This window comes from Protomyctophum parallelum, assembly GCF_964188405.1.
Source record: "Protomyctophum parallelum genome assembly, chromosome: 10".
NCBI classification, from domain to species: domain Eukaryota; kingdom Metazoa; phylum Chordata; class Actinopteri; order Myctophiformes; family Myctophidae; genus Protomyctophum; species Protomyctophum parallelum.
In genome coordinates, this window is record NC_139704.1 from 47,036,806 (window position 1) to 47,063,665 (window position 26,860).

The 26,860-nt window shown below is 43.5% G+C and overlaps 1 protein-coding gene across 1 annotated transcript in view; it reads left to right on the plus strand.

Annotated features, from left to right (window-relative positions):
• Window positions 1–26,860, plus strand: part of ret (ret proto-oncogene receptor tyrosine kinase) — a 57,481-nt gene that overhangs the window by 27,948 nt on the left and 2,673 nt on the right. Inside the window, exons 4-19 of the mRNA XM_083774320.1 lie at window positions 839–1,077; window positions 8,322–8,520; window positions 9,743–9,942; window positions 10,993–11,296; window positions 13,720–13,875; window positions 14,821–14,931; window positions 15,105–15,224; window positions 16,517–16,776; window positions 18,888–19,035; window positions 19,663–19,770; window positions 19,887–20,107; window positions 20,372–20,494; window positions 21,245–21,315; window positions 21,451–21,588; window positions 22,318–22,417; window positions 26,246–26,393. Coding sequence (XP_083630446.1) covers window positions 839–1,077; window positions 8,322–8,520; window positions 9,743–9,942; window positions 10,993–11,296; window positions 13,720–13,875; window positions 14,821–14,931; window positions 15,105–15,224; window positions 16,517–16,776; window positions 18,888–19,035; window positions 19,663–19,770; window positions 19,887–20,107; window positions 20,372–20,494; window positions 21,245–21,315; window positions 21,451–21,588; window positions 22,318–22,417; window positions 26,246–26,393 — 2,646 coding nt within the window. The remainder of the gene's footprint in view (window positions 1–838; window positions 1,078–8,321; window positions 8,521–9,742; window positions 9,943–10,992; window positions 11,297–13,719; window positions 13,876–14,820; window positions 14,932–15,104; window positions 15,225–16,516; window positions 16,777–18,887; window positions 19,036–19,662; window positions 19,771–19,886; window positions 20,108–20,371; window positions 20,495–21,244; window positions 21,316–21,450; window positions 21,589–22,317; window positions 22,418–26,245; window positions 26,394–26,860) is intronic.

The following is a 26,860-nucleotide window of genomic DNA, read 5'->3' on the forward strand; positions in this document are numbered from 1 at the left end:
AGACATTCATCCAAACAGAAAAGTCCTATCTGATTGTATTAAACAACGTCAAACTCACTAACATTGCAGCTGTACGGAAAGCTTGAATTATCCTCTTTCTATCCTCAAAGTGTTTGTGTCATAAAAATCCTGCGTAGACATGTTGTTATGAGCTACTTTGTGTCCTTGCAGGGGATTATTTTTATAAGTGTTGCAGTTTGGAAGTGCTCGTTAGATATCACTCAACTGCCCTGCGTACCACCTGTTTTGAATTTGCACATAATGGAAGAGGCAGCAGGACGCTGCTTTACTGAAAACGAGTGCTTCCAAACTCTGATGGCAAGATGGCCGTGGTCTGCAAATGGTCAAATTAATATAGGTGAAATTAGCAGAACTACATTTACAATTTAGGCATTTAGCAGACGCTCTTGATCCAGAGCGACTTACATTAAGCAAAAACAAAAGCATGGCATACATCACATATACAGTTAAACTAAGAACGTAACAGTGTAACAGAGTATCTATGTCAACTATACATACTATACTATGTGTACTATAAAGTGCTATGACTACATAAAATGCAATTCTAGTGCTGTCTACGTAACGAGCTATAAGTCTGTCTAAAATACTATCTAAATACTATCTAAGTCTATATAAAGTGCTACCTAAATTGCAAATTGTAATATAGGTGAAATTAGCAGAACTACATGTTGCTTTGCAACACACTGTGAGCTTATGTATCATGAGCATTTTTGAGCATTTAAAACTGCAGCAAAAATGTAGAGATATTTGGTGTCAGCGGAACTTTGTTGTGCACGCTGCTGTGTGGTTAACGTGATTCTATCCCCCCCCCCCCCAGACATCCCAGCACCCTTTGCTGTGAACGAGAACACAACAGAGCTGGTGGTGACGGCTCCGTTGGACCGCGAGGAGAGGGAGATGTACAGCCTGGAGCTGGTGTGCACCGTTCTGACAGAGAAGAACGTCAGCAAAGTGTACACCCCACTTTACATCAACATCTTTGACGAGGACGACAACGTGCCCTATATCAACGGAACGGACGTGGCTGACGTCCTCATAGATTTCCTTCGTGTCAAGGTGAGAGTCTCAACCTGAGACAGTGGCGTGCACAGATAGACACTAGGGCAGGGTTCCCCAATTAATTTTCCTCAAGGGCCATATTTTGACTAGCGTACCAGGCTGGGGGCCGAGTCTGCACGCGCGAGGTCGAGGTCTTGCCCTGAAAATTCATTTTCAGGGCAAGACCCCATTTGAAAAGGGTGCCCAGTTTGACATGCATAGGCTACTGACCCCCATTTAATGCCATTTATATCTGGGACCCTTTAAAAAAAAAAAAAAAAAATCTTTTTTTTGGAAATTCTTTCATGGGCCACAAGGGGGCGCTCTGTGGGCCGCAAATGGCCCGCGGGCCGCCTATTGGGGAACCCTGCACTAGGGGGTGCTAGAGCAACCCCCTGCCCTTTTGGCAATTTTGCTCTTAAAAATAAATAATAATAATAATTTTTTAGTGTGTGGACCATGGTGACATTGATCAAATCTTGATTAAAAAAAACACTTCTACTATATTATTTAGGCCCCCCACAATCTAAAGCTATGTTTCTATGTCAGTGGTTCTTCGATTAAAGAAAAATAGCAGACCTACAAGCTCGTAGCGCGCCACTCGGTGGATCTACATGAGCTTGTAGATCTGCTATTTTTCAATAGCTAAAGCACCAAAATGGGTTCCCGCCCCAAAATGCGCTGCACAAGGTGCCCTTTTTTTCACTTGAGCACCTGCCCCTCTAAATGTCTGTGCACGCCACTGACCCGAGACTATATTCGTGCACAGACATTTAAGAGGGGCAGGTGCTCAAGTGAAAAAAAGGGCACCTTGTAACCGGCCGGTTGCCTTAATAGTGTGAGATTTATAGATTTTGGGGCATAAATATTATATTAGAAGCTTTTTTTTTTAAATCAAGAATTGATCAATGTCACCATGGTCCACATACTGTACAATGTTTTTTTTTTCAAGGGCACATGTCCAGAGGGCAAAGGCAGGTGGTGCTCTAGCACCCCCTAGTGTCTACCTGTGCACGCCACTGATCCAGTGCATTTGTGCAAGATTCTTATTTTAGTATTTTGTTGGTGTGTTGAATGAATTGTTGTTCCCTGTTACTGTTATTTTTTGATCACTGTGGTGTCATTCTGCAGGGTGGATCTTTCGGCACCATGTTACCCTGTTACTGATCACTGTGGTGTAATGTGTTACCCTGTTACTGATCACTGTGGTGTAATGTGTTACCCTGTTACTGATCACTGTGGTGTAATGTGTTACCCTGTTACTGATCACTGTGGTGTAACATGTTACCCTGTTACTGATCACTGTGGTGTAATGTGTTACCCTGTTACTGATCACTGTGGTGTAATGTGTTACCCTGTTACTGATCACTGTGGTGTAATGTGTTACCCTGTTACTGATCACTGTGGTGTAACATGTTACCCTGTTACTGATCACTGTGGTGTAACATGTTACCCTGTTACTGATCACTGTGGTGTAATGTGTTACCCTGTTACTGATCACTGTGGTGTAACATGTTACCCTGTTACTGATCACTGTGGTGTAACGTGTTACCCTGTTACTGATCACTGTGGTGTAACGTGTTACCCTGTTACTGATCACTGTGGTGTAACATGTTACCCTGTTACTGATCACTGTGGTGTCACGTGTTACCCTGTTACTGATCACTGTGGTGTAACGTGTTACCCTGTTACTGATCACTGTGGTGTAATGTGTTATCCTGTTACTGATCACTGTGGTGTAACATGTTACCCTGTTACTGATCACTGTGGTGTAATGTGTTACCCTGTTACTGATCACTGTGGTGTCATGTGTTACCCTGTTACTGATCACTGTGGTGTAATGTGTTACCCTGTTACTGATCACTGTGGTGTAATGTGTTACCCTGTTACTGATCACTGTGGTGTAACGTGTTACCCTGTTACTGATCACTGTGGTGTAACGTGTTACCCTGTTACTGATCACTGTGGTGTAATGTGTTATCCTGTTACTGATCACTGTGGTGTAACATGTTACCCTGTTACTGATCACTGTGGTGTAATGTGTTACCCTGTTACTGATCACTGTGGTGTCATGTGTTACCCTGTTACTGATCACTGTGGTGTAATGTGTTACCCTGTTACTGATCACTGTGGTGTAATGTGTTATCCTGTTACTGATCACTGTGGTGTAACGTGTTACCCTGTTACTGATCACTGTGGTGTAACGTGTTACCCTGTTACTGATCACTGTGGTGTAACATGTTACCCTGTTACTGATCACTGTGGTGTAATGTGTTATCCTGTTACTGATCACTGTGGTGTAACATGTTACCCTGTTACTGATCACTGTGGTGTAACATGTTACCCTGTTACTGATCACTGTGGTGTAACATGTTACCCTGTTACTGATCACTGTGGTGTAATGTGTTATCCTGTTACTGATCACTGTGGTGTAATGTGTTACCCTGTTACTGATCACTGTGGTGTAACGTGTTACCCTGTTACTGATCACTGTGGTGTAACATGTTACCCTGTTACTGATCACTGTGGTGTAATGTGTTATCCTGTTACTGATCACTGTGGTGTAACATGTTACCCTGTTACTGATCACTGTGGTGTAATGTGTTACCCTGTTACTGATCACTGTGGTGTAACGTGTTACCCTGTTACTGATCACTGTGGTGTAACATGTTACCCTGTTACTGATCACTGTGGTGTAATGTGTTACCCTGTTACTGATCACTGTGGTGTAACATGTTACCCTGTTACTGATCACTGTGGTGTAATGTGTTACCCTGTTACTGATCACTGTGGTGTAATGTGTTACCCTGTTACTGATCACTGTGGTGTAACATGTTACCCTGTTACTGATCACTGTGGTGTAACATGTTACCCTGTTACTGATCACTGTGGTGTAACATGTTACCCTGTTACTGATCACTGTGGTGTAACGTGTTACCCTGTTACTGATCACTGTGGTGTAACGTGTTACCCTGTTACTGATCACTGTGGTGTAATGTGTTACCCTGTTACTGATCACTGTGGTGTAACGTGTTACCCTGTTACTGATCACTGTGGTGTAATGTGTTACCCTGTTACTGATCACTGTGGTGTAACATGTTACCCTGTTACTGATCACTGTGGTGTAATGTGTTACCCTGTTACTGATCACTGTGGTGTAATGTGTTACCCTGTTACTGATCACTGTGGTGTAATGTGTTACCCTGTTACTGATCACTGTGGTGTAACGTGTTACCCTGTTACTGATCACTGTGGTGTAACGTGTTACCCTGTTACTGATCACTGTGGTGTAATGTGTTACCCTGTTACTGATCACTGTGGTGTCATGTGTTACCCTGTTACTGATCACTGTGGTGTAATGTGTTACCCTGTTACTGATCACTGTGGTGTAATGTGTTACCCTGTTACTGATCACTGTGGTGTAACGTGTTACCCTGTTACTGATCACTGTGGTGTAACATGTTACCCTGTTACTGATCACTGTGGTGTAACGTGTTACCCTGTTACTGATCACTGTGGTGTAACGTGTTACCCTGTTACTGATCACTGTGGTGTAACATGTTACCCTGTTACTGATCACTGTGGTGTAACGTGTTACCCTGTTACTGATCACTGTGGTGTAACATGTTACCCTGTTACTGATCACTGTGGTGTAACGTGTTACCCTGTTACTGATCACTGTGGTGTAACATGTTACCCTGTTACTGATCACTGTGGTGTAACATGTTACCCTGTTACTGATCACTGTGGTGTAATGTGTTACCCTGTTACTGATCACTGTGGTGTAACGTGTTACCCTGTTACTGATCACTGTGGTGTAACATGTTACCCTGTTACTGATCACTGTGGTGTAACGTGTTACCCTGTTACTGATCACTGTGGTGTAACGTGTTACCCTGTTACTGATCACTGTGGTGTAACGTGTTACCCTGTTACTGATCACTGTGGTGTAACATGTTACCCTGTTACTGATCACTGTGGTGTAACATGTTACCCTGTTACTGATCACTGTGGTGTAACATGTTACCCTGTTACTGATCACTGTGGTGTAACATGTTACCCTGTTACTGATCACTGTGGTGTAACATGTTACCCTGTTACTGATCACTGTGGTGTAACATGTTACCCTGTTACTGATCACTGTGGTGTAATGTGTTACCCTGTTACTGATCACTGTGGTGTAACATGTTACCCTGTTACTGATCACTGTGGTGTAACATGTTACCCTGTTACTGATCACTGTGGTGTAACATGTTACCCTGTTACTGATCACTGTGGTGTAATGTGTTACCCTGTTACTGATCACTGTGGTGTAACATGTTACCCTGTTACTGATCACTGTGGTGTAACGTGTTACCCTGTTACTGATCACTGTGGTGTAACATGTTACCCTGTTACTGATCACTGTGGTGTAACATGTTACCCTGTTACTGATCACTGTGGTGTAACGTGTTACCCTGTTACTGATCACTGTGGTGTAACGTGTTACCCTGTTACTGATCACTGTGGTGTAACATGTTACCCTGTTACTGATCACTGTGGTGTAATGTGTTACCCTGTTACTGATCACTGTGGTGTCATTGTGTTACCCTGTTACTGATCACTGTGGTGTAACATGTTACCCTGTTACTGATCACTGTGGTGTAATGTGTTACCCTGTTACTGATCACTGTGGTGTCATGTGTTACCCTGTTACTGATCACTGTGGTGTAATGTGTTACCCTGTTACTGATCACTGTGGTGTAACATGTTACCCTGTTACTGATCACTGTGGTGTAACGTGTTACCCTGTTACTGATCACTGTGGTGTAACATGTTACCCTGTTACTGATCACTGTGGTGTAACGTGTTACCCTGTTACTGATCACTGTGGTGTAACGTGTTACCCTGTTACTGATCACTGTGGTGTAACATGTTACCCTGTTACTGATCACTGTGGTGTAACATGTTACCATGTTACTGATCACTGTGGTGTAACATGTTACCCTGTTACTGATCACTGTGGTGTAACGTGTTACCCTGTTACTGATCACTGTGGTGTAATGTGTTACCCTGTTACTGATCACTGTGGTGTAACATGTTACCCTGTTACTGATCCCTGTGGTGTAACATGTTACCCTGTTACTGATCACTGTGGTGTAATGTGTTACCCTGTTACTGATCAATGTGGTGTAACGTGTTACCCTGTTACTGATCACTGTGGTGTAACATGTTACCCTGTTACTGATCAATGTGGTGTAACGTGTTACCCTGTTACTGATCACTGTGGTGTAACGTGTTACCCTGTTACTGATCACTGTGGTGTAACATGTTACCCTGTTACTGATCACTGTGGTGTAACATGTTACCCTGTTACTGATCACTGTGGTGTAACATGTTACCCTGTTACTGATCACTGTGGTGTAACATGTTACCCTGTTACTGATCAATGTGGTGTAACGTGTTACCCTGTTACTGATCACTGTGGTGTAACGTGTTACCCTGTTACTGATCACTGTGGTGTAACATGTTACCCTGTTACTGATCACTGTGGTGTAACATGTTACCCTGTTACTGATCACTGTGGTGTAATGTGTTACCCTGTTACTGATCACTGTGGTGTAATGTGTTACCCTGTTACTGATCACTGTGGTGTAACATGTTACCATGTTACTGATCACTGTGGTGTAACATGTTACCCTGTTACTGATCACTGTGGTGTAACGTGTTACCCTGTTACTGATCACTGTGGTGTAATGTGTTACCCTGTTACTGATCACTGTGGTGTAACATGTTACCCTGTTACTGATCAATGTGGTGTAACGTGTTACCCTGTTACTGATCACTGTGGTGTAACGTGTTACCCTGTTACTGATCACTGTGGTGTAACATGTTACCCTGTTACTGATCACTGTGGTGTAACATGTTACCCTGTTACTGATCACTGTGGTGTAATGTGTTACCCTGTTACTGATCACTGTGGTGTAATGTGTTACCCTGTTACTGATCACTGTGGTGTAACATGTTACCATGTTACTGATCACTGTGGTGTAACATGTTACCCTGTTACTGATCACTGTGGTGTAACGTGTTACCCTGTTACTGATCACTGTGGTGTAATGTGTTACCCTGTTACTGATCACTGTGGTGTAACATGTTACCCTGTTACTGATCCCTGTGGTGTAACATGTTACCCTGTTACTGATCACTGTGGTGTAATGTGTTACCCTGTTACTGATCAATGTGGTGTAACGTGTTACCCTGTTACTGATCACTGTGGTGTAACATGTTACCCTGTTACTGATCAATGTGGTGTAACGTGTTACCCTGTTACTGATCACTGTGGTGTAACGTGTTACCCTGTTACTGATCACTGTGGTGTAACATGTTACCCTGTTACTGATCACTGTGGTGTAACATGTTACCCTGTTACTGATCACTGTGGTGTAACATGTTACCCTGTTACTGATCACTGTGGTGTAACATGTTACCCTGTTACTGATCAATGTGGTGTAACGTGTTACCCTGTTACTGATCACTGTGGTGTAACGTGTTACCCTGTTACTGATCACTGTGGTGTAACATGTTACCCTGTTACTGATCACTGTGGTGTAACATGTTACCCTGTTACTGATCACTGTGGTGTAATGTGTTACCCTGTTACTGATCACTGTGGTGTAATGTGTTACCCTGTTACTGATCACTGTGGTGTAACATGTTACCCTGTTACTGATCACTGTGGTGTAACGTGTTACCCTGTTACTGATCACTGTGGTGTAACATGTTACCCTGTTACTGATCACTGTGGTGTAATGTGTTACCCTGTTACTGATCACTGTGGTGTAACATGTTACCCTGTTACTGATCACTGTGGTGTAACGTGTTACCCTGTTACTGATCACTGTGGTGTAACATGTTACCCTGTTACTGATCACTGTGGTGTAACATGTTACCCTGTTACTGATCACTGTGGTGTAACATGTTACCCTGTTACTGATCACTGTGGTGTAACATGTTACCCTGTTACTGATCACTGTGGTGTAACGTGTTACCCTGTTACTGATCACTGTGGTGTAACATGTTACCCTGTTACTGATCACTGTGGTGTAACATGTTACCCTGTTACTGATCACTGTGGTGTAATGTGTTACCCTGTTACTGATCACTGTGGTGTAACGTGTTACCCTGTTACTGATCACTGTGGTGTAACATGTTACCCTGTTACTGATCACTGTGGTGTAATGTGTTACCCTGTTACTGATCACTGTGGTGTCATTCTGCAGGGTGGATCTTTCGGCACCATGTCTGTCTACGATAGAGACATCACCTCCAGGTTCTCCAGAGAGAGTCAAAAGGAGAACAAGTATGTCGGGACGATGCTCACCAACGACTCCTGGATAAAGGAGACGTTCAAAATAGAAGACCACCTACGGGAAGAGAAGGCCATCTTTGGCAACATCCGAGGGACTGTCCATGATTACAGTAAGTACAGTCCATGATTACAGTATAAGTATAGTCCATGATTGCAGTAAGTATGGTCCAGAACAGTGTGGTTTTTGGGCAGCAAATTTAGATTTTAGTTTTAGTCATAGTCTCTTCAATAGTTGTCATTTAGTTTCAGTCACATTTTAGTCTAGTTTTAGTCTACTAAATGTCATAAGATTTTTGTCGATTAAATCTACGGTTGATTTAAATGTGTTTTGGTGGGTCTTGATGCCACCGCTGAAGTGCCCTTGGACAAGGCATTGAACCCCTACCATGAAATGTTCTATGAGCAGGGCCTGGCTGTAAACAAGTTCTTGAGCTTAGTCCAGTTACCCTGGGTAAACGTAGTACCTTTCCTTTCCTTTCCTTTCGTAATGACTGATTTTACATATGCTGAAATTAGCCGTTGTACAAGCTCACAACGCGTCACAGCGCTACGTGTTGTGAGCTTGTAGATCGGCGAGCTTGTACATGGGCAACCATGGTATCGGCGAGCTTGTAGATCGGCAACCAAGTGTACAATGACTTATAGTCGATCTCTTGTCCACCAGTCCCTTCCTAACATTTTAGTCTAGTTTTTATTTTGTCAGTATATTTAGTCTTAGTTTTAGTCACCATCGCTTAGTTTTCATGTAGTTTCCATTTAGTTTTCGTCATTGGAAAAAGGTAGTCGACGGAAACAAAACTTACTCCAGAATGATGCATGGTTTGGACTGGGCCAAAAAAAACGAAAGCGGGCAAAATACAACCGCCCGTTTTCTAGGGGTGTAAAAAAAAATCGATTCGAATTAGAATCGCGATTCCCGTTATGAAGGATTCAAAATCGATTCATAATTTCCAAAAAGAAAATTCTGGTTACAGTTCCAGGAGTTTTCACTACATGGTGTTTGTGATATGAAATGTAAGCTCACCCTAATCAGAGTAAACATCATGTCTTCAGTCATGTTCAAGTTACTGTAGTCACTTCAGTTGACTGGAGTAGATTGTGATGAATTCCTATGTATTGAATCGAGAATCATTTTGAATAGAGAATCGCTTTGAATCTGGAAAGAAATGCTTTAGAATTTTGGATTGAGAATCGATTTTGAATCGAATCGTGACCCCAAGAATCGAAGCGAATGGAATGGAATGGAATGGAATGGAATCGAATGGTGGGCAGCCAAAGATTCACAGCCCTATACCGTTTCCCCCTCCTCATTCTCCACCTCGTGTCCTCCAGGCCTCGTCCTCCTGAGGGACCTGCTCGTGACCGAGAACCGCACCTTCCAGCTGGACTACCTGGTGAACGACACCACCTACCCTGGTCCAGAGGGAACCGTGGTCCTGCACTACAACATCACCGTCTCCCCGGTCCCCATCACCTTCTCCAACGTCACCTATCTCTTCACCATGACGCGCAGAGCCGGCATATACTCTCAGGTATAACGTGAGGGTTCCTTTTTTCATGTTTCAAATGCCTTGTTTAACAACCTTAAACCCATTCTGGGCGGGAACCCCTTTTGGTGTTTTAAGCATCATGTTATACTTTAGCTATTGGAAAATAGCAGATCTACAAGCTCATAGCGCGCCACCGAGTGGCGCGCTATGAGCTTGTAGGTCTGCTATTTTTTGAGAAATCGTGAAAATGTGGCACAAATCTTTGAATAAATATCCTTTCACAGTGAACGGTTTTAACTCATACTTATGCTTCTGGAGGGTCCCTGGAACTACATATTTTCAGATGGGGGTCGGCGGCCAATTACATATCACTGTACATATATTTTTGGTGGTCTTTGACATGAAAATGTTTGAAAAGGTCAGAAAACTGTTTAGAAGGCATTTGTAGAATCGTCCTCAGGTCTAAATGGGTTAAACCCATTTAGGACTGAGGCCGATTCAAAAAAAAAAAAAAAAGTCTTCTGAATCCTAAAGGTTTTCTGAAAAACGTATGTTTTCTAATTCTATGTCAGCGGTGCTTTTATCTTTATTATCTGTATTTGGCCGCGGACGCCATTTGAAAATATGTTTTTCCAGGCCCGAACCAATATGTCTCTCTCCCCCAGCCAAAGATTTTAGTTAAAAGCGTTCGCTCTGAAAGAATATATATTAAAAGATTTGTGCCACATTTTCACGATTTTTCAAAAATAGCAGATGTACAAGCTCGTAGCGCGGCACTCGGTGAGCTTGTAGATCTGCTATTTTTCAATAGCTAAAGTAAAACACAATTTTTGTGTTTTAAGCATTATGTTATACTAAAATATAAAAAAATAGCAAATCTTTGAATAGATATTCTTTCAGAGCGTTAGAACGTTTCTAACTCAAATCTTTGCTTCTGGGGGGGCAGGCGGGGGGGTGGGGGGTGGTCCCTGGAACAACATATTTCCACGATGTTGTGTTATACGTCAAACACTGCATTGCGTTAACGTTACGTTACGTTATGTTACGTTACACTAAAACAGTCTGGTTTGACTCGTGTTCATCTGTTCTCAGATCGGCCGCGTCTGCGTGGACAACTGCCTGAGGTTCCAGGGCATCAGTGTCAACTACCGCCTGGAGGTGGCCGACAGGAACGTCTCCTCCTCCTCCTCCGCTGACAACATGCAGTCCTCCTGCTACGCGGCCATCGGCGTGGCCCAGAGCCTACGGGACATGTCGGGGGTTCTGTACGTCAACGACTCCAGGGCGCTCCGAGGCCGGCCGGAGTGCCAGGACCTCCTGTACGTCGTCGTGGCGCAAGACGAAGCCACGCAGCAGGAGAGCAGCACGCAGGTCCTCGTTGTGTTGGACAGGGCAGGTAAAGGAGGGACACTGAGGATGGAACTGACATGTTATTAGTGTTGGACAGGGCAGGTAAAGGAGGGACACTGAGGATGGAACTGACATGTTATTAGTGTTGGACAGGGCAGGTAAAGGAGGGACACTGAGGATGGAACTGACATGTTATTAGTGTTGGACAGGGCAGGTAGAGACACTGAAGATGGAACTGACATGTTATTAGTGTTGGACAGGGCAGGTAGAGACACTGAAGATGGAACTGACATGTTATTAGTGTTGGACAGGGCAGGTAAAGACACCGAGGATGGAACTGACATGTTATTAGTGTTGGACAGGACAGGTAGAGACACTGAGGATGGAACTGACATGTTATTAGTGTTGGACAGGGCAGGTAGAGACACTGAGGATGGAACTGACATGTTATTAGTGTTGGACAGGGCAGGTAGAGACACTGAGGATGGAACTGACATGTTATTAGTGTTGGACAGGACAGGTAGAGACACTGAGGATGGAACTGACATGTTATTAGTGTTGGACAGGGCAGGTAGAGACACTGAGGATGGAACTGACATGTTATTAGTGTTGGACAGGGCAGGTAGAGACACTGAGGATGGAACTGACATGTTATTAGTGTTGGACAGGACAGGTAGAGACACTGAGGATGGAACTGACATGTTATTAGTGTTGGACAGGGCAGGTAGAGACACTGAGGATGGAACTGACATGTTATTAGTGTTGGACAGGGCAGGTAGGGACACTGAGGATGGAACTGACATGTTATTAGTGTTGGACAGGACAGGTAGAGACACTGAGGATGGAACTGACATGTTATTAGTGTTGGACAGGGCAGATAGAGACACTGAGGATGGAACTGACATGTTATTAGTGTTGGACAGGACAGGTAGAGACACTGAGGATGGAACTGACATGTTATTAGTGTTGGACAGGGCAGGTAAAGGAGGGACACTGAGGATGGAACTGACATGTTATTAGTGTTGGACAGGGCAGGTAAAGACACCGAGGATGGAACTGACATGTTATTAGTGTTGGACAGGGCAGGTAGAGACACTGAGGATGGAACTGACATGTTATTAGTGTTGGACAGGGCAGGTAGAGACACTGAGGATGGAACTGACATGTTATTAGTGTTGGACAGGACAGGTAGAGACACTGAGGATGGAACTGACATGTTATTAGTGTTGGACAGGGCAGGTAAAGACACTGAGGATGGAACTGACATGTTATTAGTGTTGGACAGGACAGGTAGAGACACTGAGGATGGAACTGACATGTTATTAGTGTTGGACAGGACAGGTAGAGACACTGAGGATGGAACTGACATGTTATTAGTGTTGGACAGGGCAGGTAGAGACACTGAGGATGGAACTGACATGTTATTAGTGTTGGACAGGGCAGGTAGGGACACTGAGGATGGAACTGACATGTTATTAGTGTTGGACAGGACAGGTAGAGACACTGAGGATGGAACTGACATACATTATTAGTGCCAGCGTCAACATTCCCTTTTTTGTAATTTGTTTAAGTGTGTTTTTTCTTATGAAAGCAGGTCCAGGATTAAATATGCTTTGTGGGCATCATTTCTGTATTTATTTTTTTCTCCACTTGATATTGACATTTTTATTAGACGGTTGCCTATAGTGGCTCTGGCAGTTAATGCACAGACAAAGGCCAGATTTCAATATCCCAAATCTCGGCCACTTGCCAGGGCTGGACTGAATAAATAATAATATATATATTTTTATCATGGCGGCCCCCTACGGTCGCGGCCCACCGGAATATGCCCGGTACGTCCTATGGCCAGTCCACCCCTGCCACTCGCTCACTCCAGGATGGGCGGTGTTATGGGGGAAACGGTGACCTGCCGAAATGTGTGACCATCTTGTGAACTTGCACAACTTACATGGAGGATATTTCACTTTTATCGCCCACTCAGGCTTATGTCAACACCCCAGACAGTTTTTAAGTTGCTCGATTCAGTATTTAGATATCTTGATATACATTTTAGCTGCCCCGCCCCCTCCCTAGTATACAAACCCATTTTAACTTCACTTCAAACTCAATTTTAGCCACGATGGATTCATCGGAAACACCTGTCCTTTTTTTTTTCTTTTTTCTTTCAGATTCTTTGGTCTCCTCCGGACTCCTCCCCCTTTCCCTTCTTTTCCAAAATAATTGGATAAGTAGACGATGAAATGACCAAACCTTTATTTTGTGAAGTGAAACACATAAATGACAATAACAACACCAAAGTAAAAGACTGCCTGTCCAACTCTCTGCGAAAATAGCAGATCTACAAGCTTTTTTTGTGAGCTTTTGTGAGATTTCTTTTGAGCTATTTTTGAATTTTTTTGTCCAAAAGTGCCCTCTTACGGGATTTCCGCCCCTGCCTCTCTAACACTCTCTGCACGTCCCTATCCCCAGAACCCAACGTGTCTCCAGAGCTCATGTCTGTCCCCAGCAAGGACCAACAGCAGCCTCTGTCCTGCGCGGAGAGCCGCCGACGAACAGACTGCGAGGCTATCCATGGCCTGGGAGCCACCACAGGGAGGTGCCAGTGGAGACAAGGCACCGAGAAAGGTATACACTCTTAACTGCTATTATGGGCACGCAACTTTCTTAACAGCGGGCGAGCATCGGCCGACACGTCGCCCAGTCGCCCGAAAAGATGAAATATTTCAATATTTTCGGGCGACGTTGCTCCGCCTGCTTTTCCACCATCACCTGTTCGCCTGCTATCGCCGGTAGTCACCGGGGTCCCATAGACAGTAGGGTCCCATAGACAAATAATGCACTTCCGGATATTTCGTCTGGCTGTTGCCCGCTGTTAAAACGGATTAAATGACTCACACTGTATATGTAACAGAGTTAACTGTATATGTAACAGAGTTAACTGTATATGTAACTGTATGTAACAGAGTTACAGATGTGATTAATGTACGCTGAGGATTTGACTTTGTGGACTGGTTTGGTTATTTAGTAGTGTGCCCCGAAACCCACAAGCCTATAACCTCCCCCTATTGGCTGAGCAGTAGATAACCTGTAACAAAGATGGATATAGGATCAGGAACGAGTACATCAGAGGGACAGCAGCGCATGTCGGATGTTTTGGAGATATACGTAAAGCCAGAGAGGCCAGACTGAGATGGTTTGGACACGTACAGAGGAGGGATAGTCAGTATATCATCCATGGAAGGATGTTGAGGTTGGAAGTTGGAACTGCCAGGCAGGAGGCCTACAGAGGAAGACCAAAGATAAGAGTTATGGAATGTAGTGAAAGAGGACATGAAGTTAGTTGGTGTGAGAGAAGAGGAGGCAGAGAGAGGACAGGGTGAGATGGTGAGATGGAGGCAGATGATTCGCTGTGGCGTTCCCCTGAAGGGAGAAAAAGCCGAAAGGAAAAAAAGAGAAAAAAGAAGACACTGAGATCAACAAGACTAACAAAACCAACTTTATGTGGGTGGTAATCTGTAGGATTATTTGGTCCACATGGTTTTTAATCCAATTGAGCTGTCTGTCCTCCAGGAATAGTGGAACGTTACTCTACCTGCTCCCCTGACCTGCGGACCTGTCCCGACGGATTCTGTGATGCCATAGAAAGCAAGGATATGTTAATATGCCCACAGGATTGTACAAGTAAGAATTGCAAGGCCTTTCCGTTTACTTTTATAATGTTGTTGTGCCAGCTGTAGTATTCCAAAACACAGTACTATAGCCTATGCTGGAAATACACGACAATTCATATTATGTATTTATTATTTCCCATGATAATGCATGAATAAATCTATACGAATGGTTTGTCATTGAAGAGGAACCCATCACTGGAGGTCACGAGAGAGGCTTGATGTTTGGCATCAAGGCCGGCTATGGGACCTGCTCCTGCTACGCCGACACCAAGAACTGCTACTGTGAGAAGGACGACCTGGAAGGTGAGATGATGCTCCAGCTATTGAAAAATAGCAGACCTACAAGCTCATAGCGCGCCACCGAGTGGCGCGCTACGAGCTTGTAGGTCTGCTATTTTTGAAAAATCGAAGAACCACTGACATAGAAACATAGCTTTTTCAGAAAACTGTCACTTTCAAACAGACATTTTTAGAATCGTCCTCAGGTCGAAATGGGTCCTTCTACTGTTTACCCAGGGTAACTGAACTAAGGAAAGGAAAGGTACTATGTTTACCCAGGGTAACTGGACTAAGGAAAGGAAAGGTACTATGTTTACCCAGGGTAACTGGACTAAGGAAAGGAAAGGTACTATGTTTACCCAGGGTAACTGGACTAAGGAAAGGAAAGGTACTATGTTTACCCAGGTTAACTGGACTAAGGAAAGGAAAGGTACCATGTTTACCCAGGGTAACTGGACTAAGGAAAGGAAAGGTACTATGTTTACCCAGGGTAACTGGACTAAGGAAAGGAAAGGTACTATGTTTACCCAGGGTAACTGGACTAAGGAAAGGAAAGGTACTATGTTTACCCAGGGTAACTGGACTAAGGAAAGGAAAGGTACCATGTTTACCCAGGGTAACTGGACTAAGGAAAGGAAAGGTACTATGTTTACCCAGGGTAACTGGACTAAGGAAAGGAAAGGTACCATGTTTACCCAGGGTAACTGGACTAAGGAAAGGAAAGGTACTATGTTTACCCAGGGTAACTGGACTAAGGAAAGGAAAGGTACTATGTTTACCCAGGGTAACTGGACTAAGGAAAGGAAAGGTACTATGTTTACCCAGGGTAACTGGACTAAGGAAAGGAAAGGTACTATGTTTACCCAGGGTAACTGGACTAAGGAAAGGAAAGGTACTATGTTTACCCAGGGTAACTGGACAAAGGAAAGGAAAGGTACTATGTTTACCCAGGGTAACTGGACTAAGGAAAGGAAAGGTACTATGTTTACCCAGGGTAACTGGACTAAGGAAAGGAAAGGTACTATGTTTACCCAAGGTAACTGGACAAAGGAAAGGAAAGGTACTATGTTTACCCAGGGTAACTGGACTAAAGCTCAAGAACTTGTTTACAGCCAGGCCCTGCTCATAGAACATTTCATGGTAGGGGGTTCAATGCCTTGCTCAAAGGGCACTTCAGCGGTGGTAATGTTAACGTGCCGGTCCGGGGATACGAACTATAGCGACCTTCCGATATCAAGACCGCTCCGCAAACCGTTGGGCCACCGCTGCCCTGGACAGACACTGAACGCCTGTGTTGTCTCTCCTCACCCCTGCAGAGGCTCTGTGTGATGACATGTGTAAGACCATCATCTTCACGGCGGTGATCTTCTCCTTCATCATGTCCCTCCTCCTGACCTCCTACTTCTTCCACCGCTACCACAAGAACTCGCGGCCCAAGCAGCCGCTGGCCTCGGCCGAGATGACCTTCCGCCGGCCCGCCCAGTCCTACCCCATCAGCTACTCCGCCAACAACATACGGCGCGCCTCGCTGGACTCCATGGAGAACCAAGTGGCCATCGACACCTTCAAGATACCCGTGAGCCATTTGTTTCATATATCCCACAGATTATTCCTCGTCGTGGCGTGTTCGATCAGGGGTGGGTGGCTTTGACGATGGAGAGGGCCACTATTATACTGTAGTTCCACACTCACTGAGTCCAGAGGGCCACTATTATACTGTAGTTCACACTCACTGAGTCCAGAGGGGCCACTATTATACTGTAGTTCCACACTCACTGAGTCCAGAGGGCCACTATTATACTGTAGTTCACACTCACTGAGTCCAGAGGGGCCACTATTATACTGTAGTTCACACTCACTCCAGAGGGGCCACTATTAGACTGTAGTTCACACTCACTGAGTCCAGAGGGCCACTATTATACTGTAGTTCACACTCACTGAGTCCAGAGGGCCACTATTAGACTGTAGTTCCACACTCACTGAGTCCAGAGGGCCACTATTAGACTGTAGTTCACACTCACTGAGTCCAGAGGGCCACTATTAGACTGTAGTTCCACACTCACTGAGTCCAGAGGGGCCACTATTATACTGTAGTTCACACTCACTCCAGAGGGGCCACTATTAGACTGTAGTTCACACTCACTGAGTCCAGAGGGCCACTATTATACTGTAGTTCACACTCACTGAGTCCAGAGGGCCACTATTAGACTGTAGTTCACACTCACTGAGTCCAGAGGGCCACTATTAGACTGTAGTTCCACACTCACTGAGTCCAGAGGGCCACTATTAGACTGTAGTTCACACTCACTGAGTCCAGAGGGCCACTATTAGACTGTAGTTCCACACTCACTGAGTCCAGAGGGGCCACTATTATACTGTAATTCCACACTCACTCCAGAGGGGCCACTATTAGACTGTAGTTCCACACTCACTCCAGAGGGGCCACTATTATACTGTAATTCCACACTCACTCCAGAGGGGCCACTATTATACTGTAATTCCACACTCACTCCAGAGGGGCCACTATTAGACTGTAGTTCCACACTCACTCCAGAGGGGCCACTATTAGACTGTAGTTCCACACTCACTCCAGAGGGGCCACTATTAGACTGTAGTTCCACACTCACTCCAGAGGGGCCACTATTAGACTGTAGTTCCACACTCACTCCAGAGGGGCCACTATTAGACTGTAGTTCACACTCACTCCAGAGGGGCCACTATTAGACTGTAGTTCACACTCACTCCAGAGGGGCCACTTCATGGATGACTGACGTGATGTCAGACTGGCCATATGAAGTTTGAGTTTTTAGACCCTGTCTTGTTTACTCACAATAGCTTATCTTTTTTTTATTTATTTTTATTGATTGATGGATTTTCTTTTTATTATAATTTTTTTATTATTATTTTTATTTTATTAAAAAAAAAAAAATCTTAAATTTTTATTCCACGATTTTGTAACCCAGTTTTCTTTTCACCCAGTGCCAATTATCTAATGTAATCCTGGGCGCTACACTTCCTCTGCCAACCTGGGGGGGCAGCGGACTGACCTCATGCCTCCTTCTATGCATGAGGAGTCCAAGCTGCTTCTTTTCACCTGACAGGGGGGAATTTATTAACAGTTTGCAGAATTAGTACATTTCAAGCACAACTCAATACAAAGACTGTTAACTGTGAGTGGACGACACCATAATGCATTACACTTGTTTACAAGAGGGGCCACCATTTTCAATTCATCAAAACATTTAGAGACGTACGAATATACACAACTATATATAGTCAAAACAGGAAATCATCTTAACCCATTCTGGGCGGGAACCCCTTTTGGTGTTAGAATGATGTTATGCTATAGCTATTTAAAATAGCAGATCTACAAGCTCATAGCGCGCCACCGAGTGGCGCGCTACGAGCTTGTAGGTCTGCTATTTTTTTTTAATTGAAGAACGACTGACATAGAAACATAGCTTTTTTCAGAAAACTGTCATTTTCAAAAAGGACATTTTTAGAATCTGATCTCAGGTCAGAATGAAAACTGTCAGGATGTAGAAGACATTTTTAGAATCTGATCTCAGGTCAGAATGGGTTAATTGAGAGGGGGGGGGGGGAAGAAAAACTCTAAAATATATGTGAATTGCGAGTAGCGGAAATGTGCTTCCATATGGACGGGTTTGTGCTCTATTGTTTTAACAGGAGGACCCCAAGTGGGAGTTTCCTCGGAAAAACCTGGTGCTCGGCAAAACCTTGGGAGAGGGAGAGTTTGGGAAGGTGGTGAAGGCCACGGCGTTCCGGCTGAAGGGGAAGGCCGGCTATACCACGGTGGCCGTGAAGATGCTTAAAGGTGAGACATTAATATTATTATTATTATTATTAAAGGTGAGACGGGGCCAGACGGGGCTGCTGGGAAGTAAGACCACTGTACATTATAGGGAATAAGACCTGTTACACAAGACACTCAAAATACAGCCCTGTACAGTCTCTTGAATAGTTTTCATTTAGTTATAGTCACATCACATTTTAGTCACCTGGAATGTTTTAGTTTTAGTCTAGTTTTAGTCGACTAAAATGTTTTACTTCTACAGTTGCTTTAGTCGACTAAAATGTATTTTGGCGGCCCTTGATGCCGTCGTAATGACTGATTTGACATTTGCTGACAATAGCAGATCCACAAGTTCATGAGCTTGTAGATCGGCTATGTTCAGCATGCAATCAACTGAGAAATGACTTATACTGGATCTCTTGTCCACTAGTCCCTTACTAACATAATTAGTCTAGTTCATATTTGTTGACGGAATTGTCAATATTATTTAGCATTAGTTTTGGTCATCATAGCTTAGTTTTCATTTAGTTTTCGTCAGTGAAAAAAGGTAGTCGACGAACAACTTGGTATGGTAATAATACCGACATTTTGAGTGAATGCATGAAAGAACTCACACCCCTTGGATTCCCTCTTTCTGTCCACATGCAGACCACGCCTCGCATAGTGAACTCCGTGACCTGCTGTCAGAATTCACGCTGCTGAAGCAAGTCAACCATCCTCACGTCATCAAGATGTTTGGGGCCTGCAGTCAGGACGGTAAGTCCACGCTCCTCTCCTCTCTGCCAGCCTTCATGTTGCCTTGCGTGTTCATGTTGCCCTGCGTGTGCCTCAGCATTAAGTGGTCCAAGTCGCTGCGTCTCTCTTAACGACAGGTCCATTATATCTGATCGTGGAATATGCCAAATTTGGGTCGCTCCGCAACTTCCTACGCGAGAGCAGGAAGGTGGGGCCTAGCTACATGAGCGGCGGCGGCGATGCTAACCGCAACTCCAGTTACCTGGAGAACCCAGACGACAGGGCGCTCACCATGGGAGACCTGATCTCCTTCGCATGGCAGATCTCCCGAGGCATGCAGTATCTGGCAGAAATGAAGGTATTTTGGTACATTTGTCTTTTCAGTGTGACTAGCTATATTAAAAGGAATTGTCCTTGGTCACTCCGTCATGTGACACTTAATGTGTCTATTTTAGGCCTGTTTCAAAATAAAAATGTATAAAGCATCAATGAATGTATAAAAGTGTTAATTTATCTCATGTAACTCAGAGAGTGCACAATATTCGTATACTCTTGTATTAGTTAGATTATAATTAACGCATGGTTTATTTATTTACAATGTGTGTGCTTTTATTATCAACAGCTCGTTCACAGAGACCTGGCAGCCAGAAACGTGCTCGTCGCGGAGGGGAGGAAGATGAAGATCTCTGACTTTGGGCTTTCCAGAGACGTGTATGAGGAGGACTCGTATGTGAAGAGGAGCAAGGTAAAACTAACAGTGTTAGTCTCTGTCTCTGTCTCTGTCTCTGTCTCTGTCTCTCTGTCTCTGTCTCTGTCTCTGTCTCTGTCTCTGTCTCTGTCTCTGTCTCTCTGTCTCTGTCTCTGTCTCTCTCTGTCTCTGTCTCTGTCTCTGTCTCTGTCTCTGTCTCTCTCTCTGTCTCTGTCTCTGTCTCTGTCTCTGTCTCTGTCTATGTCTCTCTGTCTCCGAAACCAAAAATTTGGTTTTAGCAAATTAAACATAAACAAGGCAGAACCAGGGCGGAACAAGGCAGAAAGAGCCTGCTGGTTGGTCAGTCAGGGACCAATCAGAAGGCTGACAAATGGTGAATTGGTGTGAAGTGTTCATCCATTCTTTATTGTTGACCAAACCTCCCACACCACAGTGTCATACATATCGGATTATCGGTCCCTAACATTTGGACATATCCTGCTAACAGAGAGACAAACAGAATGTTTAAGAACTTTGTTGGCGGAGGTAATGCTATATTAAAATGGGTCTGAGGACCACCGCGGCTCCTGGGGGGCCTCCTGTCAGCAGCAGGGATGTCAGACACAACATAAATGGTCACCCCCCCCCCCCCCCCCCGTCAAATGCACATATAGCCCCCTTCAAATGAGTGTATGTAGTCAAACCTCTATATAGTTGAGTAAAGAATGCGTACAAAATTATCATTACGAAGAATTCTCGAATGGAACGATAAAATATCAACATGATCTCTCTCTTACTCCTCCAAAGGGCCGCATTCCTGTTAAATGGATGGCAATCGAGTCCCTGTTTGATCACATTTACACAACGCAAAGTGACGTGTAAGTATACATGCCCTCCCTAAACTATCACTATGCATTATTCCAGATAATTCTATATGAATAACAGTGGGTATATACTATACATTCCTCATATGTATTATTAATATTTCTATATTAATTTGTGTGTCCCACCAGCTGGTCCTTTGGCGTGCTCTTATGGGAGATTGTGACTTTGGGAGGAAACCCATATCCAGGCATTGCTCCCGAACGGCTCTTTAACCTGCTGAAGACTGACTACAGGATGGAGAAGCCAGATAACTGCACGGAGGAAATGTGAGCTCACTCTCTCTCCTCTACTGTACTTTACCATATGTAACATTATGGAGGCTTAACGAGTCTCTGGTGTGCAACAATTCAACGCTATATACCGAGGGCCATCACTAACTCCGCCACATTAACCCATTTAGACCTGAGCTCGATTCTACAAAATGTTCTTCTAAATCATGATTTGTTTTCTGAAAAACCTTATGTTTCTATGTCAGTGCTCACACTATTTCATGCCAAAGATTATATATGTATTTGGCCTCCGACCCCCATCTGAAAATATAGATAATAAAGATTTGCGCCACATTTGAATGATTTTTCTCGTAGATCTGCTATTTTTCAATAGATAAAGTTTTAAAAAGGAAAGGAGAGGTCGCACAAACTCGTAAAAAAACGTTTTATTTTTTACCAACGTTTCGACACACAGGTTGTCTGTGCAGAGTTGGTGCAGACAACCTGTTTGTCGAAATGTTGGTAAAATAGAGGTCGCACGAGTTTGCGCGACCTCTCCTTTCCTTTTTAAAATGATATCTCCCATGGTCAGCACCTCTCTACTCTTGGTGTGCGCTCCTACCTCTTTGTTTGAATATAGATAACGTTTAAAATAATGGTTAAAACACCAAAAAGTGGTTCCCGCCCGCCCAGAATGGCTTAAGTCATTTGAGTGCTGGAAAATGTCAGTGCTGGGAGAGTTGATGTGGCGCTGAGGCTATCTGTGCTGTGAATTCCTCTCTGCAGGTATAGTCTGATGATCCGATGCTGGAAGCAAGAGGCTGACAAGAGGCCCACATTTTCCGACATCAGCAAAGAACTGGAAAAGATGATGGTGAAAAGTCGGGTATGATGATCGAATATCATGAATAAAAAAATCATTTATTTATATCACACACTGGTGACGTGTTGGGAAAGCTGCTTGTCTCTTGCTGTCTACTGTATTCTCTGCTGTCGGGGGGGGGGGGGGGGGAGGGGGGGACCTCATAACTCCAAAATGTTCATTTTTCAGGAAATGAAAAATATACATTTTTTCAGGAAATTAAGAAAACCATATATTTTTTTTTAAACAAAGCAATACAGCCTCATCAAAGTTGTTGTTGTAACTGTATTGCCAATTACTTCCATGAGAGGTGGGAGAGGTGGTGGAGTTAGTTGCTTTAGCAGACATTCTGAGGGTCCAATGGAGTTAAGAGGTTTTGTCCAAAGCACTTTTCACTACTTTCCATTGGTTCAATATGTTCGAAACAACACACAGGCGTAAAGGGTGTTCAATAGCACTGATTTATGAAACAACACACAGACGTAAAGGGTGTTCAATAGCACTGATTTATGAAACAACACACAGACGTAAAGGGTGTTCAATAGCACTGATTTATGAAACAACACACAGGCGTAAAGGGTGTTCAATAGCACTGATTTATGGAACAACACACAGGCGTAAAGGGTGTTCAATAGCACTGATTTATGAAACAACACACAGACGTAAAGGGTGTTCAATAGCACTGATTTATGGAACAACACACAGACGTAAAGGGTGTTCAATAGCACTGATTTATGAAACAACACGCAGGCGTAAAGGGTGTTCAATAGCACTGATTTATGAAACAACACACAGACGTAAAGGGTGTTCAATAGCACTGATTTATGGAACAACACACAGACGTAAAGGGTGTTCAATAGCACTGATTTATGAAACAACACACAGACGTAAAGGGTGTTCAATAGCACTGATTTATGAAACAACACACAGACGTAAAGGGTGTTCAATAGCACTGATTTATGGAACAACACACAGACATAAAGGGTGTTCAATAGCACTGATTTATGGAACAACACACAGACGTAAAGGGTGTTCAATAGCACTGATTTATGGAACAACACACAGACATAAAGGGTGTTCAATAGCACTGATTTATGAAACAACACACAGACGTAAAGGGTGTTCAATAGCACTGATTTATGAAACAACACACAGACATAAAGGGTGTTCAATAGCACTGATTTATGAAACAACACACAGACGTAAAGGGTGTTCAATAGCACTGATTTATGAAACAACACACAGACGTAAAGGGTGTTCAATAGCACTGATTTATGAAACAACACACAGGCGTAAAGGGTGTTCAATAGCACTGATTTATGAAACAACACACAGGCGTAAAGGGTGTTCAATAGCACTGATTTATGAAACAACACACAGACGTAAAGGGTGTTCAATAGCACTGATTTATGGAACAACACACAGACGTAAAGGGTGTTCAATAGCACTGATTTATGAAACAACACACAGACGTAAAGGGTGTTCAATAGCACTGATTTATGGAACAACACACAGACGTAAAGGGTGTTCAATAGCACTGATTTATGAAACAACACACAGATGTAAAGGGTGTTCAATAGCACTGATTTATGAAACAACACACAGACATAAAGGGTGTTCAATAGCACTGATTTATGAAACAACACACAGACGTAAAGGGTGTTCAATATAGCACTGATTTATGAAACAACACACAGGCGTAAAGGGTGTTCAATAGCACAGATTTATGGCAACAACAAAATAAATAAAAAACCTCAAAAATGGAGTTATGAGGTTTCCTCCCGACAGAAATGTATGCCTTATAGCCACATGAGCTTTCCGTGAAGGCGCTGCTGCTCCAATGGTGATGAAACCTTGGTGAATTAGCCGTCTTCACATCTCTATAGCATTACCTGTTTAGGCTGTTTCCAATAATTCACTTTCCAGAAGCTGAGGATTTCTATAGAGAGCTTGTCACTGTTTTGCTGTGAAGGAAGTATTGTAGCAAACATCACATTTACTGTAGGCTCATAAAGTACAATTTTGAGGTATTTGTACTTTACTTGAGTATTTCCAATTTCCAGTACTTTTACTTCTACTCCACTACATCTCGGAGCCAAAATGTGTTCTTTTACTCCACTACAATTATTTGAAAACTTTAGTTACTAGTTACTTAGATAGATACATTAACCACTTCAACCCTATACGTTTCGTCCATTTGAAAATAGCCAATCTACCGTGACGCATTGTGAGCTTGTAGATCTGCTATTTTCAATAGATTTTCTACACATTTTGAACTTATGAGTACATTTACTTTTAGTTCTTTAAGTACATTTTGAAGCTGATACTTTTGCACTTTTACTCAAGTACATTTTCAATTCCGTACTTTTACTTGTAACGGAGTAGTTCTAAATTGCAGGATTGGTACTTTTACTTAAGTAAAACAAGTGAGTACTTTCCCCACCACTGGTGATTTAGCTTCTTTATCTGCTAAATGCCTATAACTGTAGCCAACACCCATACCCACTTAAGCCAGTGGTTGTGAGCTTGTACATCTGCTATTTTTGATATTTTGGAAAGTTGTTGAACATTTCTTGAATATTTTTGAGTGGTATAACCACTCCAAGTAACAGCTTTGTCCCTATGTCCCAACCTATGTGACTATGTGACTACCGTATGTCCGTTTAGAGTACCAATAGGGGGTGCTGTTGCACCACTCGCTTCAGACTGGTCTAATTTTTGTTGTCTATAATGACATTCTCAAAATAGGGACGCCAGTTTGAAAGTGTATAGTTTGCTGTTCTGATCAGTTATCCACACAAACTAAAATATGGCCTTGGGATTGGCTAGACAGACACAAAGCATTCCAGTTATTCCAGACTGTTATACTATATTATACAGTATAATATAGTGTCTTTAATTAACGGACCACTTTTCAACCTATCTTCATTTAATTGGTCCTCACTAATGTTCATGATAAAATACCACCATTTTTTCCTACTCAGTCTGTCTCGAGGGCTGTGGGCAGCTCAGAAACCAGTGACAATATCGTTAGGCAGATTTTTTTTTAAACAAGATTTAGTTTTCTTTTTTAATATTTAGATTTTTATTATCGTGAGAACGATGGCTTCCATTAACGCATTGCAACTTTTGGCGCGCGGGTGTTTTCAGCCCTCAGCTATGCATCCAGCAAGCCCAACCCAGTAGTCACTTTGAGTGGCACCACACAAGAGCCCTGGCTCTGTAGGCTGAATAGTCTACAAATCTGCATTGTAAGCTTGTAGATCTTCTATTTTCAAAAGATTTGTAATACATTTGAAAACTTTGGAATTCTGCACAATGAGTACTTTTACTCTTGGACTTGGTATACTTTAAGTACACAGACTAGTATACCTGTACCTATATAGAGCGTCGCAGTCCCTCCCCCTTTCAGAACAACGAGTGGCCCAGGAAATGGTTCTCCATTCATTTTCACCATAGGCCATTCCTAAAGTATTTATTTAAAGACGGTTACGCCGCGGACAAAGCCAACTCAGATCGTGACAAATCATGACTATGAACACAATGTTTTGGGCCAAACAAATAATTAGAAAGTAGAAAAAAACGGCCGGTTACATCACTTTTTTTGTTTTTTTTCTTCTTTAAATGATTATTAAATTATTTGATCGGCCCAAAACATTGTGTTCATTGTCATGATTTGTTACGATCCGAGTTGGCTTTGTCCGCGGCGTAACCGTCTTTAAATAAATAATTTAGGTTCTGAAAGGGGGAGGGACTGCGACGCTCTATATTGCAGTATTGATAACATCTGAGTACTTTATTCCACCACTGCTCATTGTGGGTTTGTTTGCGTTGATAAACCCTCTCCCGTAGGACTACCTGGATCTGGCAGCGTCCACGCCGGCCGACGCCCTCCTGTACGATGACACCCTCTCTGAAGAGGACACGCCCCTAGTGGACTGTAATAACGCCCCTCTCCCTCGAACCCTCCCCTCCACATGGATTGAAAACAAGCTCTATGGTAGAATCTCCCACGCATTTACTAGATTTTAGAGACAGGGACACACAACAAGCTCTCTTTATTTGGCAAGTTTTTGATTGGCTTTGTTTCTGTAGTCAGTGCGTGCGTACGTGTGTGTGTGTGTGACTGGGATCTTTGTTTCTGTAGTCAGTGCGTACGTACGTGGCCGCAAGCACACTGTCGCGCGTGGACGCGTCAGAAGAACCTGAAGCCCTCCTTCTTCTTCTTCGTGGGGTTTTTAGACAGCTGGTGGATGGAAAAGAAGCTCCACCTCCGCGCCCTACTGGCGCTCTCCTCCGCGTCAGTCGGGCACGGAGGTGGAGCTTCTTTTCCATCCACCAGCTGTCTAAAAACCGAGCCGTGCGTGACCACGCGCGACAGTCTGCCTCCGCTGCGTGTGTGTGTGACTGGGATCTATAGGCATGCCTTTTCCTCCTGATACTGCTGATATAAACTCTCATTTCATC